Source organism: Rattus norvegicus, chromosome 15 (assembly GCF_021556685.1).
Source record: "Rattus norvegicus strain SHRSP/BbbUtx chromosome 15, alternate assembly SHRSP_T2T, whole genome shotgun sequence".
Lineage (NCBI taxonomy): Eukaryota > Metazoa > Chordata > Mammalia > Rodentia > Muridae > Rattus > Rattus norvegicus.
Genome location: NC_141548.1, coordinates 21021312 through 21037017, shown reverse-complemented (window position 1 = coordinate 21037017; position 15706 = coordinate 21021312). Strand labels below are relative to the sequence as shown.

The 15706-nt window shown below is 43.4% G+C and overlaps 1 protein-coding gene across 1 annotated transcript; it reads right to left on the bottom strand.

Moving 5' to 3' along the window:
* Nucleotides 1-648: 648 nt before the first annotated feature.
* On the bottom strand, nt 649-7321 carry LOC148000869 (uncharacterized). The gene is made up of 5 exons (XM_087587171.1): nt 7276-7321; nt 6827-6989; nt 5570-5701; nt 4935-5111; nt 649-1242 (listed from the first exon to the last, which is right to left on the bottom strand). The coding sequence occupies exons 3-5, from the start codon at nt 5680-5682 to the stop codon at nt 1158-1160; spliced, it is 375 nt and encodes a 124-aa protein (XP_087443297.1). The 5' UTR covers nt 5683-5701; nt 6827-6989; nt 7276-7321; the 3' UTR covers nt 649-1157.
* Between the last annotated feature and the right edge of the window lie 8385 nt (nt 7322-15706).

Genomic DNA, 15706 nt, shown 5'->3' with positions numbered 1-15706 from the left:
CACATAGAGGTAGGCACTCTGGGGAGAGAATAGGGATTTTCTGGGATGAAACTAGAAAGGGACATAATATTCGAAATATAGATAAAAATATCCACTACAAATTGCAAAAAAGAAATAATTCAAAACTGTAAGACCTCCGCCCAAAAGAAGCTATGATATATATCAAAATGAACTCAGCAAAACATCATTATCAATAACAACAAACAAACCAACAACAAAAATAGTAAAAATTTTCATTCCTCTAAAATTGGTGGAATTCATTAAATGTGCAGTCATAGCTGATGCTGTATTTCAAGGAATCCATAGGCCTCAAACTCTGTGTGCCCTGAACATTTTTATACTCCCATACTGAATGTTTTTATTTCCTCTAATGTATTAGAGAAATACTTCCGTGTTTCTCCCTTCTTTATCATTATAAAGGAAGCTAAATTTGTGAGCACAGGGATAAAGCGAGGATATATTTCATCATGAAGGGGGGTTCCACAGACATGACACACTCTCTACATCAAGAGCACAGTTTCCTGTGCAGCTCTGGCTGGCTGTGAACTGATGATGAAGCCTACGCTGCATGAGACTTGCAGAAAACCACTGTTGCCTTACACTTGTGCTGTTACAGGAGGAAGAACCACACACGACTCAGGACGGCTTGTGAGTGAAGGGTTAAAGGTCACATTTTTATTTATAGGTAAACATTAATTTATTCAAGAACATTTTAAAGTGTGGAGTCAGTGACTTCAATGTATATAGCCTTAGGAATATGGCATATTAATTAAAAAAACTAAAGTTAACAAATGAAAAACAAAACTTCAAACTTAAACAAGTAAAACCAAATGCATAAAACAACCAAACTTCAAACTAATAACCAAATATAACAAGTAAATTAGGCAGCATTCAATTCCTGCTGATCTTTCAACATATAACTCCAGCCTGTTGCTGGCCTTGCAAACACAGCAGAACGGCAGGGAAGATGGTAAAAATCTCTTCAAGAGGAATGTAGACCTGCCTCATTCCGAGTGGTTGGTTGTGGATGGACAAGTCGTCAAAGGGTTAAACGTGAGGCATGTTCCATGCCACATCTCAAGGTCTTTCAAATTCAGCCCAAGATTGGAACGGTTACAAGGACTGAGATGCGGGAGGTGTTGTCAATCTTTGCACCCTCAGTGCTCCTGCTGGACAGGTCTGTCTCTGAGAGCTGTAGTCTTGGTCTGGGACATGGGCAAGCGTCTGCTGGAGTGTTCAGACCTAGGGGTGGAAAAGGCCTGGTGAGGACCTGCCATGTCACTTCTCCCATACACAGCAGCAAAATTCAGCAGGATAATCCAGGATGATCTTTCATCTGAGGTCATTTTCTCATGCCCAAGAGAGAAGGGTAAGAGATCCCACAGGCCTGCATATTTTCCCAGCTTTTAAAACTGCTAAAAATTGAACAGTGAACAGCAGATAACTCCAACCGTCTATATATATTATATTTTAAAATCATGTAGCAGTGTCTCAATGTCAGATGAGGAGACATGTGAACAACCTAGAAAACAATAGGAAGGCCTTGGAGGCCTGGCCATCACTGAAATGAAGACTATTATTATTCCTCCAGTGCAGGAATATGCCTGGGGTCCACTTACAACCTCAATATCTGCAAAGACCCAGAGAAACAATATCTCAAGAAGTACATGCACACTGAAGTGATATTATATTTGGCAAGAATATGCTGCATGGAAATCTTGCCAAGGGTAGGCATTGAACTCTAAAGGAAATACTCATGCAGAAAATAAACTATACCACTCCTTTGTTTATGGTTATCATAAAACTCTTTGTGGGGAGACTTAAAGGCACTGGGCTCAGATAATACAAGAGAGCTCAGACTGGAGGGATCAGTACACAAGAGCCAGAATCTCTATGGATCACATACACCTCATGGATGGAATTCTTTTAAAATGGACAGGAATAATATTCTGAGCTGCTCCTAGCTGACAGATGCTGAGAACTATGGAGAAAGTCACACACCCAATAAGACAGTTCATAAGTACAGGGAATCTACTTGGGTCCTCTCATCCTGTGCTTTCAAACCATCCCAGTGACACCGAAATGATGCTGCATCTTCCCAGTCAAGGCCATTTGCTCAGTGAACAGTTTTTTTCTGATTCTGGGGGTCCTGCAGACTTTCCTTCATTCTCTCCTCATCCTGGTCATTAGAAGATTATATTGTCCATGGAGACAGGCATGTATACACAGACAGACAGACAGACACTCAGACATACACACTTTTGAACTCACCCAAAAATGTTTGTTCACACACACAAGCAGAGTATTTTGCAGAATGTGGTTAGTTTCCCAGTTAATGGTAATAGAAGAGATCACCCAGTCTACTATTGTGGCATAAGAAGAAAAACCTGGAATTGGGTAAGTACACAGTGAGCATAGCCTAAAGACAGCTCAGCCAATAAAGTGTATTCCCCTGAAAATCAGAAATTAGAAATGTGACATCTAGGCCTGTTAGCCAAGCCTGCTTAGCAAGTTCACAAGGCCGTGCACAGGAGGCTGATTTCAGGCAACAGAGCACTGGGTGGGGGCAGGTGAGCCTCTTCTGTCCTCTGCTCACTGTTTCCCAGTGCCTGCAAAGTGAGCTGCATTTTTCAATATGAGGTCCCTTTAGGATACAGTACCTGACAGGGCAGCCAAACTACCAGCACAAACAGCTAGGAAATCTCCATACCACAATCCAAGGTAAAACTTGTAATGGGATGCTATCAGATATAATTCGAGTGAGATAAGGCTGACTGATTCAAAGTCAAATGCTGGCAGGTATAATCAAACTCAGCCACAGTCCATGGAAGGGCTGGACAACATTGTACCTTTTCACTTTCTGACTGGTGGACTTCTGGATAATTTTGCTTCATGGCTGCTCTGAGGTGAACCACTACCACACTAAGGTGCCACAGTTTCTCTGCTGACACCTACTTCTTGTTCTGGAATTGCTGTGTCAAAGGTTGAACTTTCACAAGAGTTGTGCATGGCTTCTCACAGGGCTACCCATTTGACACCTCCAGCAATGTCTGAGGGTCATCACTGTTCTAAACGCTCCTTACAGATGATTTTCACTCAGAACAAATGATTTTGAATACCAGTAGTTAAGAGTGCCACAGACCCAATACAGGGTGAGTGCTGTGGACTATTTTGAGCCTAAGTTTCTGTCTGAGGCAAAGATGTGATTACAAATCAGCATAAGTCCTGGATATCTTCTGCCTGCAGATTCAACTCTAAGCAAATTAATCTTTCAATTAACAAATTCCAGACCAAACTCCAAGCCAAGGTATATTCAACCAAGTTTAGGCGACTCTGGAGAGAAAGTGGTGGCAGGTAACGATTAACATAACCAGGATGTTGAAAGACACAACAAGCACGTGACCTTCCAGTGTTACTGCACAACGGGAGCAAAGGAGGCAGAAGAGCCCTGAGTCAGCAGTTTCCACACTCAGGTACATGGATTTCACACAGCAGCCTCTCCTCACATCCCTGTACCCCATTCCTGAGATTTCTCCAAGTAATGTCAATGTTGATGAATAGTTTTCCCACTGTAATAATTTAAATAGTAATCAATACCCCATTAAGAACAGTTTGAAAGTAATTGGAAAAATTGTGTTTCCTCTTCTTCTCTCTCTCTCAATCTCTCTCTCTCTCCCTCTCTCTCTCTCTATATATATATATATATATATACATATATATATACTTTTACGTGTTTCTATATGTGTACATATAGACTAATAAAATATATATAAATATATGTGTCTGTGTTCATAAACTTGATGAGTTCACACACACACACATATGCATGAACACACAAATACACACTTCTATATGTAAGCACCCATACCGCAAACACTTAAAACAAGCAACTCCCAATGTAAAATATGCACCATAGCCATAAACATGTACACATCTGTGCCCACAGACAGAAACACACACACACACACACACACACACACACACACAGACACACACACACAGACACACACACAGAGTCAGAGAAAAATGGAGAGGGGAGGGGTGGAAGGATTGAGGGAGAGAGAGACAGAGAGACAGAGACAGAGACAGAGAGAGAGAGAGAGAGAGAGAGAGAGAGAGAGAGAGAGAGAGAGAGAGGACAGAAATCATAAGTGAGAAGCAGAAAAGAATGAGGAGGCCATCCTTCTGGAAGCACAGTTGTTGAATACAGATTAGGCAAAGGAAATGTGTCAAGTGAGAGCGTAGACACTGCTCTCCATCCCTTATAGAGTAAACCTGTGTAGGGAATGCACTTCTTGGGCACACGAGGTTGAGAGAGTTGGAGAAAAATTTCCCTCTAACCCTCACATATCTCACACAAACCCTCACCCTGAGAGAAGCCTTTCTTACATCCCTGTTCATCCAGTCAGCTCCAGGACAGAAGCCCCAGGAAAGAACACTAAAACACTGACATAGAACAGGACTGACACACTGCTTCTCAAGCTCTGTCACTATGAACCACCATTTGGACAGGCAGAAGGGATCATTTTCAATGTATAGGGAAAAGGAGAGAAAGTCCACAAGCCCCATCATAACTGACAATGAGAGCCATTCTTTTAGCAATTGAACTGAACTGTAATCAGTTCTGTGCACTACAAAGACGGCTACCACATGGCATCCCTCTAGCATAATGGCATGTAAGTGTGCAATGTGTGATCAACAGATCCCCCTTAAGGAAATGCATTTTCTAGTTGAGCAGGAGGATTTGGTTGTCAATCCTCCAATTTCTTGCATGAAGCTAGCATCACAGAAAGTTTTGTAAATGGTCAAAGAAATGAACAACTGGATGAGTCTGAGGAGAGGTACTGCATAAGGTGGAGAAAGGATAAATTGGTTTGAATTGGTTTCTGCTTAGATATCAGGAAAACCTGCCCTTGATGCTTCATTCATCCTACCTGAGGCTGCTTGTTACGCGGATTTTCATACTGGCTTCCCCACAGAACCTTGTTGTTTCCTTAATGGACTCTTCCAGTGCAATCTGATCCCATAGAAGCTCCCTGTTCTCATTCCTTGCTCTCTGGGCATTGTTCTTCAGCTCAAAAAACTCAGTCAGGAGGGGATAGAAGCTGTGGCTGAGACACAAAGAAAAAATGGTGAATCCCAGGCAGTCTCCAACTTCCTCCCACTTCTCCAAGTCCATTACTCCTTCTAGGGTCCTGATCAGAAGAGAGCCCCAGATTATAGTCCACGTCCACAGTAGCCATGGAGCATAACCTAGAGACAGGTCAAATGGAGAAAAGAGCAACATTCCAGAAGACTCAGGGCATTTCTCAAATCCTGATACCATTGATTCAAGTTTTTCCCAGAAGAGGACTTAATCGTTATGTGTGCTTATATGTCCATTTTATTAGAATGTCCCTTGGAGGCCAATCTTTCTGTGTCTTGTGTGTCCTACAGCCTTCCTTAGAGACAGGCTTCCTGATAATGCTTCAAACACTATAAAGCCTGATCCTCACTTTACTTCAAAGATAAGAATGGGCTGACACATGCTGTGCCTAGTGCTGGGGTCACAACCTTGTAAGTTACTCACCAGTACCAGTCATTTTCCAGTGTAAGGTTTTTACATTTGACCAAAGCATAATTGACCTGCTCGCTCATTTTCTTCATGTCGGTCATCACTTCCTCGTGCTGCTTCATGAGCATCTCGGACTCAAAGTTGTTCCTGTGGTAGGGCATGGTCCAAGGATCAAATAACATTATGAATGAAGGATTTGAGAATTACATGAATTCAGACTGAATCCTGAACTACCCCAGCCTAGGACATGCCATGCCCTTGCTCCTTGGTACTGGGTTCATTTGGTATTTATTCAGTTTATTATTATGGACACAGGGACAGCAGTGCCAGCAAACAAAAGGAGGGAGCTGATTTGCTTGAGCTCCCTGACAGGGTTTGAAGGAATAGACTAGCTTTCCAAGAACATTCGAGGACCCTGTGCCACCATCCAGGCTCCAACTTAAACCCATGAAGACTATTCTCCTGTACTTAGGTAACAATTCTCAATCATAGAAATGCTACATGAAAACCCAAAGGAACATGAACAGTATTTACAGGGAAAAGAATTTATAGCACACACCAGGAGATTCCCATGAGCGTCCAAGCTGAGCAGATGTGAAATGTTGTACTGCTCAAAGCGAGGCTCTCGGCCCCATCATTATAATGCCATGGAAATTGACACAGGATAATTCTCAGGCCAAATCAGAACATAGAATACCCAGATCTTAAGTGATACACACAAACGCACTCACACATGCATACACACACACAAAAACTCACACAAAACTCTCTCTCTCTCTCTCTCATACAATTAGAATGCCAAATAATACAAGGATGTGGCATTATCTCAAAATACAATCAATAAAATCAGAGAACACCAATGATACCCTGTTGTCAGTCCGGTCACACACTGTGAGGCAGCAAGAGGGATTGGGTCCCTCCAGCTCTTCACAGGACCTATTGAACCCAAAGCACCTCCACGTCAATTACAACAATGATTGGTCATAATCAGAGCACCTAGAAATTCCCACAAGCCAACACCTGTCCAGGCTACTTCAACCACACACTGAGAGCTCACACACTTCTACCCTTATTCCCAGACTGTGATTCAGGCCACAGGCTATGATTTACGTTTGTAGGAATCAAAACAGCCTGTGCCACCATCTCATTCCCATCTGAACTTCACATTCTGATGCAATCAGGAAAGGGATTTTGACCATGAGCCCACCCTGGAGTTGTAGCCTACTGTGATGTGAGGAAATGTGGATTTAACAGAACTTGCATTGTGACTACCTGTCATTTCAATTCTTTCCAGGGTAATCCGCCAGGATTCTCCTGAGTTCATCTCTCTCCTTCTGCATCTTGTGGAGATCAGTTTTGAGGTTCTCCAAACGCTTCATTCTCTCCTCCTCAACAGGTGTCGTGGAGGGTTGGGATGATGCCTTCTGATCAGACTCTGTAGGTAGATAAACACCAGTGAACAGGCATATATGTGGACATAATGTCAAGAAAAACTATGCTTACTCTAAAACAGAAGTCTGAGGATGAACAGTTCTACAGATACAGTGAATCCCTGACAGAGCAAGAAAGCTATCTTTAAGCTGAACTCAGCTCAGTCCCTGTTCCCCAGCATCATAGCCATATGGTGACATATGCCATCATGGATATAGACCACACTTCCTACAGCCATTCCTCTGGCACTGAAATTCTAAAGCTGACCTAAAGAAGAAAAATTGGAGGACCTTCTCAGCTAATGTCTGATGTTCGGCAGGCAAGTCCTTGAGTCCAAACTGCTTAACATCTTGAATCCCTAGTCACGTGTGTTCAAGGAAAAAGTAACTGAGAACTTGATATGTGACCAGGAGAGTATCCCTCTTGGCATCAATGACCCACGTAATCTACAGGACACTGCTGAGAGGAAGTGCTTCCACAGCCTATCCTGAGAGACACTTTGTTATTCTTACACAGGCACATCCTGGTATTCTTTGACACTGCCCATGACATTGAAGAGATCCAAGGAAAGCCCTTGACATATAACAGTTCTTGGTTCTCTGTCAAACTAATGATCAGAAATTTTTGAGTCTGGGTCAGCCATTTAGGAAGACTGAGGCTCTAAATCATACGTCCGACTCCTGGAAGGACCAGCTCAAGCCAACCTCCTCCAGGAAGCTCCCCTTGCCCTGGCCAGTACTCACTTGACCTCCTCCCAGACCTTTCCATTCGTCTTATTCTCCAACGTGATAGAAGGCTGGCCTCCCTCTGCCTTGGTCTGGTCTCTGCATGGATATGATTGTCCCTCCGAAAGAGACTGAGGATCCTGGAGAACATGCCTCCTCGGGAACCCATTAGGAAATGAAGGGAAATCGCTCAGGCAGTTGGTGTCACCACAACACTGCTGACATCACAGAAGATTCTAGTGTCTCCTGGATACAAGAGAATTTCCAGGGAAGACACTACCGGTGATGTCACTGGGAAATGCCATAGCTTACTTGCTAACTACCTCCACCCAGACTGACCAGGTTCTGCAGTGGCTTCTCCAGAGACTCACTTTTGAGCGAGGGAACACCCATTCGCACACTCTCCTTCCAGAGCTTCAGAGTTCTCACTGCTTCATTACAACTCAGTTGCTGAGGAGAGGGAGAGTTGGTTAAAGCCTTGATATGGATAGAACATCTTTGTTAACAGCCGAAAAATCTGAAGACCCTCACTGAGGGAGATTCTTCTCCCTGAAATGTATAAACCCAGGGTCCATGCATGTGACATATAGTCCAATTCCCACAGTTTTTACTCTTCCCAGGAGGCCAACATTTTTTCCTACACCTTTAAATGTATGCAAGTTGGAGCATATTGTTTCATGGAGTGTGCCTTGGGAGGGGGCATGGTTTCAATATATTCACCCATGTTTTTTCCTGAAATCTCTGTCTTACAATCCCATTTTGTGCAATGAAAACTCCCTTTCCCGTGGAACATAGGTGCTCAGGTATAGGGCAAACATCAAATTGTAAACTTTCTGTCCATTCTTAAAAGTTAAAATCCCCAAAAGTGAGGGAAGCGAGAGCCATGGAGGGGCAGAATGCAGAGGTGCTGCTGGCCAAGGAAGAGCAGGAGGAAGCAGAGAAGCTGTAGCACATCATGGTGCACAGGGAGCTAGAACTGGAGATCGACCTGGGCAACCTGCTGGCTTCTGACAGCAACCCCTCGATGGTGCTGTGCCAGACCAGGGCCTTGCTGGAGGCCGAGCTGTGTGCTCTGGAGTGGGAAAACCCAGAACATCTCATCAGCCAGCTGTGGAAGCTGCTGACCAAGGCATGGAGGAGGCGGTGGTAGTGTGCTTGCAGGAGCCTGACACAGGCCTTCCCCGCAGGAAGCCACTGCCTGGCCAAGGGCTCTCCCTTGCTGGTAGCAGTTGTGAGCAGAGCTTTAAGGGTATCCATCCCAAGAAGAGGACCAACCTCATGTGGGAGGAGGTGAATGGCCAGTAGTGATGCCCTTGTGGCTACAAGCCCTCCCTGGATGACACTGACTCTGGTTTGCCTGAAGCCTCAGAGATAGTATTAACTTAACGTATGTGTGTATGTATGTATGTATGTATGTATGTATGTATGTATGTATGTATGTATGTGTGTGTATATGTATGCATGTATGTATGTATGTATGTATGTATGTATGTATGTATGTACGTAAATATGGCAAAACTCAAAAACCCAAACTAGGAATGAAGGAAAAATAAATTGAGAGTATGACACAGTTGAAAAAAGTTCTTGGTTTTCATTTAACTTGTGTTTCTATGTTTAATGTAAAGAAGAATCTTTCTTCTTGTCTGAGTAGGTGTACGTTTTGTGTCCTACTGTCAGAAGGTGTGCTATGATATTTGCTAGAGAATTTAATAACGTGCCAGATGAATCCATAAATGTAATTTTATAAGGTTTTCAAAGAATGATGTTTTTTATGTAAAAGAAAAGCATCTGATATTGTTTCTATGAGCAAAGAATTGGCATCAATATTTCAATCTCTAGCTATGCAAGTGTAGATTTTCCAAAGTAGGTCTTAATATTACCTAAACAAAATTTCCTAGGCTTATCCAAGAGCTTAGTGTTCCTGTTTGTTTTACATGAAATGCTGACAAACTGCTCTGATGATAGCCATGTCCAGTTACAGCCCACTGGGCAGGGATCCTCACTGGTTGATCAGTAAAGTATTAAATCCCTGACACAGACCTCATGCACAGCAGTTGGCTGGGTGCACTTTGCTCCTTGTCCACTAGAGGGAGACAAGCCTGAACGGTTTAATGTAAATGGAGATTCTCAGTAGCAATGGGCTCCTGCAGTGCTAAGATGTCCCCAGCAGAGCAAACCTGTCTGAAGAACTTCTCAGGGAGCAGGTGTTTCCTTAAAGCACTGAGAATGGCTACACAGGACAACTGAAAACTGACAGCACGTTCAAAGACAGTGCACAGAAGAAGGAACACATATCCTTGAGAAATGTAGAAAACCATGCAGCCTAATCACAGAAATACAGACGCTGAATTAAATGATGGACGGCCAAGCAAAACTCTGTGACTTACAGGGAGGTTATTGAGATGTAAATATTCACAATCCTCTGGGAAGTTTGTCAATTTCTACATCCTTCCTGGATAACAGCCTTGCTACAGATACACTAAGAGCCTAAAAAGTCCTAGGGTGCCAGCATTTCCAACCTGAAATTCCATCCAAAAAGAAGAACTAGAGATATTGTCAAAATTACATTTTAAAAAATTGTAGCCCTATGTTAAGTAGAAGAAAAGAAAGAAATGAAAGATACTACCAGAATAAGGACTAAACAAACAAATTCAAACACGCATTTATATACAAACTACTTACAGATGGGAATAATAAATATGTCTACAAAGATAATGTCTTGCAAAAATAAATCAAAAGCATGAATCACAGTTGCTCTTGTCCATAATTCTTTATGTTTTCCAAGATTTGAGAGAATAAGTATTCCTTTACATGAAAGTTCATTTGAAAAAGTGTCTAGAACTAAACTGAGAAAATAGGAGAAAAAGGCAACCAGGGTGAGCGTTGGGTCTGAGGCATCAGAATGTGCAGAGGCAGGCAGGCATGAAGGAGGGCAGAAGGCTTAGGAGCTTCATCTTGTCCCAAGTGTGGATTCATGACCCAAACCTCACAGAGAAGGCGCTGCAAGAGTGGCAGTTTTCACACTGGGGAATAATGGGTGGGTCAGCAGTAGGAGCTAGAGTACTGGCAGGCCCTGCCTTTTTATAACTGGGGGCTTTGAAATGAGGGCGGTTTGATAGATGGAGTTGGGGCCTCACACTGGGATGTGGACTATGACTGGGGAGGGCAGGGGCAACAGGGAGCATGAGAGCATGTGGCACACCTGATACAGTGCTGCAGTCTTTGTACTGGACAAGGTAAGGAAGTAATGAATCTGTAAACAGCCTGGCCCTGGTTTTTCATGCCTTGAAACCAACCGAATCGGAGGGAGGGGTATTTTATGATTTATGTACTTGCAAGGGGGCATAGAGACTCTATGTGCAGGGGCAGAGAAGCTTAGTTGAAAGACTCCCCTCAAAGATAAAAAGGAGTCAAAGGTTCTGTCCCCTAAATGTAAACAAAAACTAGTGTTAGGCACAGCAGAATTCAAACCACTAAGGTTAATGATTGAATTCAACTATGTGGCTATAGGATAGCACCAGGAGTAAATCCATCACAGCTGGTGGTTTTTGAACAAGCACCATGGCCATCAGAATACAAAGGGAAAGGCACAGAATCATGGGAAATCAAAGTGGTAATACCATGACACATGGCAGAAAGATTCAGGCAAGATGGAGCTGGATTCAGGTAGCAGGGGAAAAGGAGGTAAGTACACAGTGGCTTAGGAAGCAGACCTAATGGGATCTACCATCTGACTCATGGGAACCACCATGTGACTCATGGGATCCACCACGTGACTCATGGGATCCACCATGTCATTGGGGTCTCTGTCCTTTAAGTTCCATTGGAGCTGACCACTTTCTGTCTCTGAGTGTCTGTGTTCCCATAAAATGCTGTGAATGGAGAAGCATGGTGAAAGAGTGTCTCTTCCCCTAAATTTCCAGTTTTCCTGGACAATAGCTTATGACTCCTGGCTGAGATTCCTGTGGATTTTCAGGAGCTTAAGTGACAGTTGATTGGCTTTGTCACTTCTCTGTTGCTGTGATTAAATATGTGTACAAAAGCAACAGTTAAGGGAGAGAAGTTTACTTTGTTTTATAGTTGCAAGATGCACCACAGTGGAAAGTCAGGACAGCAGGAGCCTGAGAGCTGTTGTACTGACTGCAGGCAGAGAGCAGAGGAAGATGCTGGTCTTCAGATCACTTCATCCCTCTTATCCAGTCCACTGTCCCAGTCAACCACAGAGGGTGGGTCTTCCCACTTCAATTAGTCTAATCTGAAGAGTTCTGCACAGGCATGTCCAGAGGCTAACCTACATCTAGTAATGCCTTATATAATAGAGCTAATAATCACATGGGCTTCCACTTGGGTGCCTAGAGCTGTGTCTCCAGGGAGATTCCAGGTGCTGTCAAGTTGATGATCAACAAACACTAACCACCATGCAAACTATGAAGACGAGTTCTTCATTTAGACTCAAGCTACTTGCCATGTATTCCTAGAAGTTTGGGAGAGTAGAATTTCCATAAATATCAAAACCTGAACAACCTCCTCACTTACCAGTCAGGCATGCTAGACCAACACTTCTGAAACTGTGACCTGGACAAGCACCAGTAGCTTCATTACCTGGAAATTATCAGAAATGCACATTTTAGCTCTACTAAGTCTATTCTCTGGATGAGGCCAATCACCTCCTCTCATTGGACGGCCTGGAATGGATGCTTTCTCTTCCCAGAATGGCCTCCAGGTGCAGCAAAGCTAAGTTCACAGCTAATTGCAGTTGGGTGTTTGGGGCGTCCTTTTCTTGCCCTTCAAAATTACCTGACTTAGTAAAAAGAATCAGTAGGCGCCATCTGTTATTGACAAGGTGACCAATCCAGTCTTGAGAAAAGCAAGATTTAGAAATCACTTTAGTCTAGAAAATCATCACATAGAAGGTAGCATGTCTTACCATGCCCTGACAAAGAATCTACAAAATTCAGAAAGCTTGGTTTTTGTTGTTATTCCTATTACCAGAATGCTAAAACTGAGAAGGACTAAACAGGTGACCCAGGTGACATATAGAACAACATATTTAATTGGGGACTTTCAATTTCAGAGTTTTAGAGCAAGAAGATGTGGGATGAACAGCTGAGAGTTCCAGTGTTGATGAAGACGTAGAAGAAACAAATGCTACCTGGGAATGGTGGGGGCCTTTGACGCCTCAAAATCCACTCCCACTAACACACCTCCATCTTGCCTCCAGACCTTAAAGCTCTGGTGGTCTGGGAGTCCCCTGGAGCTGGAAAGGATGTAAAGGTCAAGACCTCTGATTGTTGTACAACCTGAGACGTTCCAGAGCCTCATGAATTCCTTTGATGGTTTGCTGCCCAACACTTCTGAAGAATCTGACACCTCCACTCCACAAAAGGAACAAAGAAGGGCAAAAGGTGAGCTATGCTACAGGCATTCAAATGTTAAGAATGCTCTCCCTAAGGACTGGAGGAGAGCTAGCTGTCCCACACTGGAGCAATGCTCACAGCTGACTGCAGTTCAGAAACTGGAGATGATTGTCCCTGTGTTGCTGTATAGAAAGGACTGGAACAGTAGCAAAGACAGTGGCTGCGCCCATTTCATGGGTGCTTTAGAGCAAGAAACATTCCGGAGAGGTTTCCAACTGAAAAAGTTCAAATGCTACCTCTGAGCCTTAAAATTTTATAGCTTAGGTAAAGTCAGATTTTTCTTGTTATTTTCAAATGAAGTTTTGAAGGTTTTCAAGTCGTTCCTCTAGAGGGAGCCCCAGGGCTTGAATATTCTGACAGTGAACCTCCCCAGGCATCTCCCCAGGGGTCAAGGTTTAATATGGGAACAGTTAGTGATTTTTACACAGCTCTTTTTGTTTGGGTGAGTGAGCTGTCCCTTGTGGACAACAGCTCTTTGTTTTCCTCAATGAGGAGAGTTGCTCATTTGTGAGCCATCATTAACTCAAAGTGAAATGGTTAAAAATATTTATCCTGTTAGAATAGGCTGCATCTTTTTAAATAATCATTAAAAAATTAAAACAACGAAAACAAAACTCTGGCTTTTGAGATGACTTATACTAATTCACATTGGTTACCTAGCTATACTGCTACATAAACACTACTTAAAAGGAAAAATAAACTTGGTTTACATTAAAAAAAAAAAAAGGTTTCAGAGCTGCAGAGGAACAGCCTTGAAGGATGCTACTGACACGGAGACTCCAGGCTCAGCCTCAGCCCATGAAGAAGAGAACAGAACACAGAAATCTTCCTGTTCCTGCTACCACTGTGGCAGCCCACAGCTGCCCTCCTGATGCTTGGGGAACTGAGACAGCAGAGGCTGGATTTGAGGCTACAAAGGGAGACACTGTGCTTTCTCATTACCAAGCCTAGTACAGCACAACACAGCACAACTGTGAAATGGGTCTCTCCTGCTCTTGCAGTGGCAAAGGGAAATGGGATGCAGCTTTGGACAGTTCTCAAGTTCCACCTGAGTCTCCCCTCTCCAGCTCTGAGCCCAGTCTCCCAGTTTGTTGGATGTGACTTCTATGATCCCAAATTCATGTGCAAAATCTTTTTCCTATAATCCAGCTTTTCATCAAAGACACTAAGACCCAGAAGCTAAACAAAAAGCCACAGCTTCTCAAGAACTTTTTACTTCTTTCATTTTCAAGGGCCCAGGCCACCATCAAGGAGACTAAAGCTGGGGTGGGGAGAGCATGAGAAAGTCTCAGAGGTGTTGGGCCTGTACTGGGAAGATCTTTTCAGATCCCCCTGGAATGCTCTGAACTCACAGGCAGGGGATTTAAAAGTGGGACTCTTTATCCTGGTATCTAGATGTGGAAATGGCACTGGCAAGTCCTGTTTGGGGATGGCTTACCCAGGAAGCTTGGCTCAGTGGAGTGTAGAATGAATGCCAACATTAACAATAATTCTGGCCCAAGTGCAAATGTCTGCATCAAGTTCTCAAAAATCCTTTTATGGTCCATTTGTAAACAAAAGACAAAAGTGAGCAGGGGCCAAGGACACATGATTTGAAAAACCTATAATTAATTAATTATTCCAATATCACATTCTGTGTGCATATGTATATTTGTGTTAGTGTGCATATATGGAGGTCAGAGGACAATGAGTGAGGAGGTCCTCCTCCTACCACATGGGTTTTAGTGATAGAACTTGGATACTCATGGTTGATGACAAGTTTCTTATCCCCCTTTTAAAAGTTACATTTATTATTTGTGTGTGTAGATGGGCATATATGTGTGTGTAGATGTTGTAGAAATTATTTAATCCCAACCTGGGGTTTCTCCCCTACCTCTGCCCACTTAGTTCCCAGGAAAAAGACACCCACAAGCTTTATATTTACATTAAGACTTAATTACTACAGAAGCTGGGCAGATCTGGATCCTCTGTCTGTTATGTCTGTTTCCCAGCTAATAGTCCCACTGTATAATTTGCTGTGTTTCGTCTGGGCTTCTCTTAACTCCAATTAGCCAACCCACCTGACCCATGGCGGCTTCCTCCCCCCTTCACCTTCTTTCCCACTTGTGGTTCTTCTCTGATGCAGGAAGTCCTGGGAGGCTAAACCCTGCCTGTGCCCAGCTGTTGACTGTGGGCATCTTTATTCACCTATCAGAAAAGATTTGGGGACACAAGTTTACACAGTATCACTTGGGTCTACATGTGGACTCTCTTGTCTCTGGGACAATCAGGCCGAGGGGGCCTGCAGTTAGCATTACAATACAGAGCAACAGACCAAACCTCAAAGCATGGAGGTCAGGGCCATCTGATAGGAGTCAGGTTTCTGTGTAGGTCCCAGGTATTGAACTGATTACGTCAGGCTTGGCCACACAAGAACCTTTCCCCATTGAGCTATCTTCCTGGCTCATGAAAAACCTTTTTCAGGCTAGTGTGGTCCTGTGGCTCTGCATGTGTGAGCTTGCACTTGTGCAGGCCAGAGGACAACCTTTGGTGTTACTCTTCAGGTGTCATCCACCATTTTTATAAAATGGGAGTTTTCA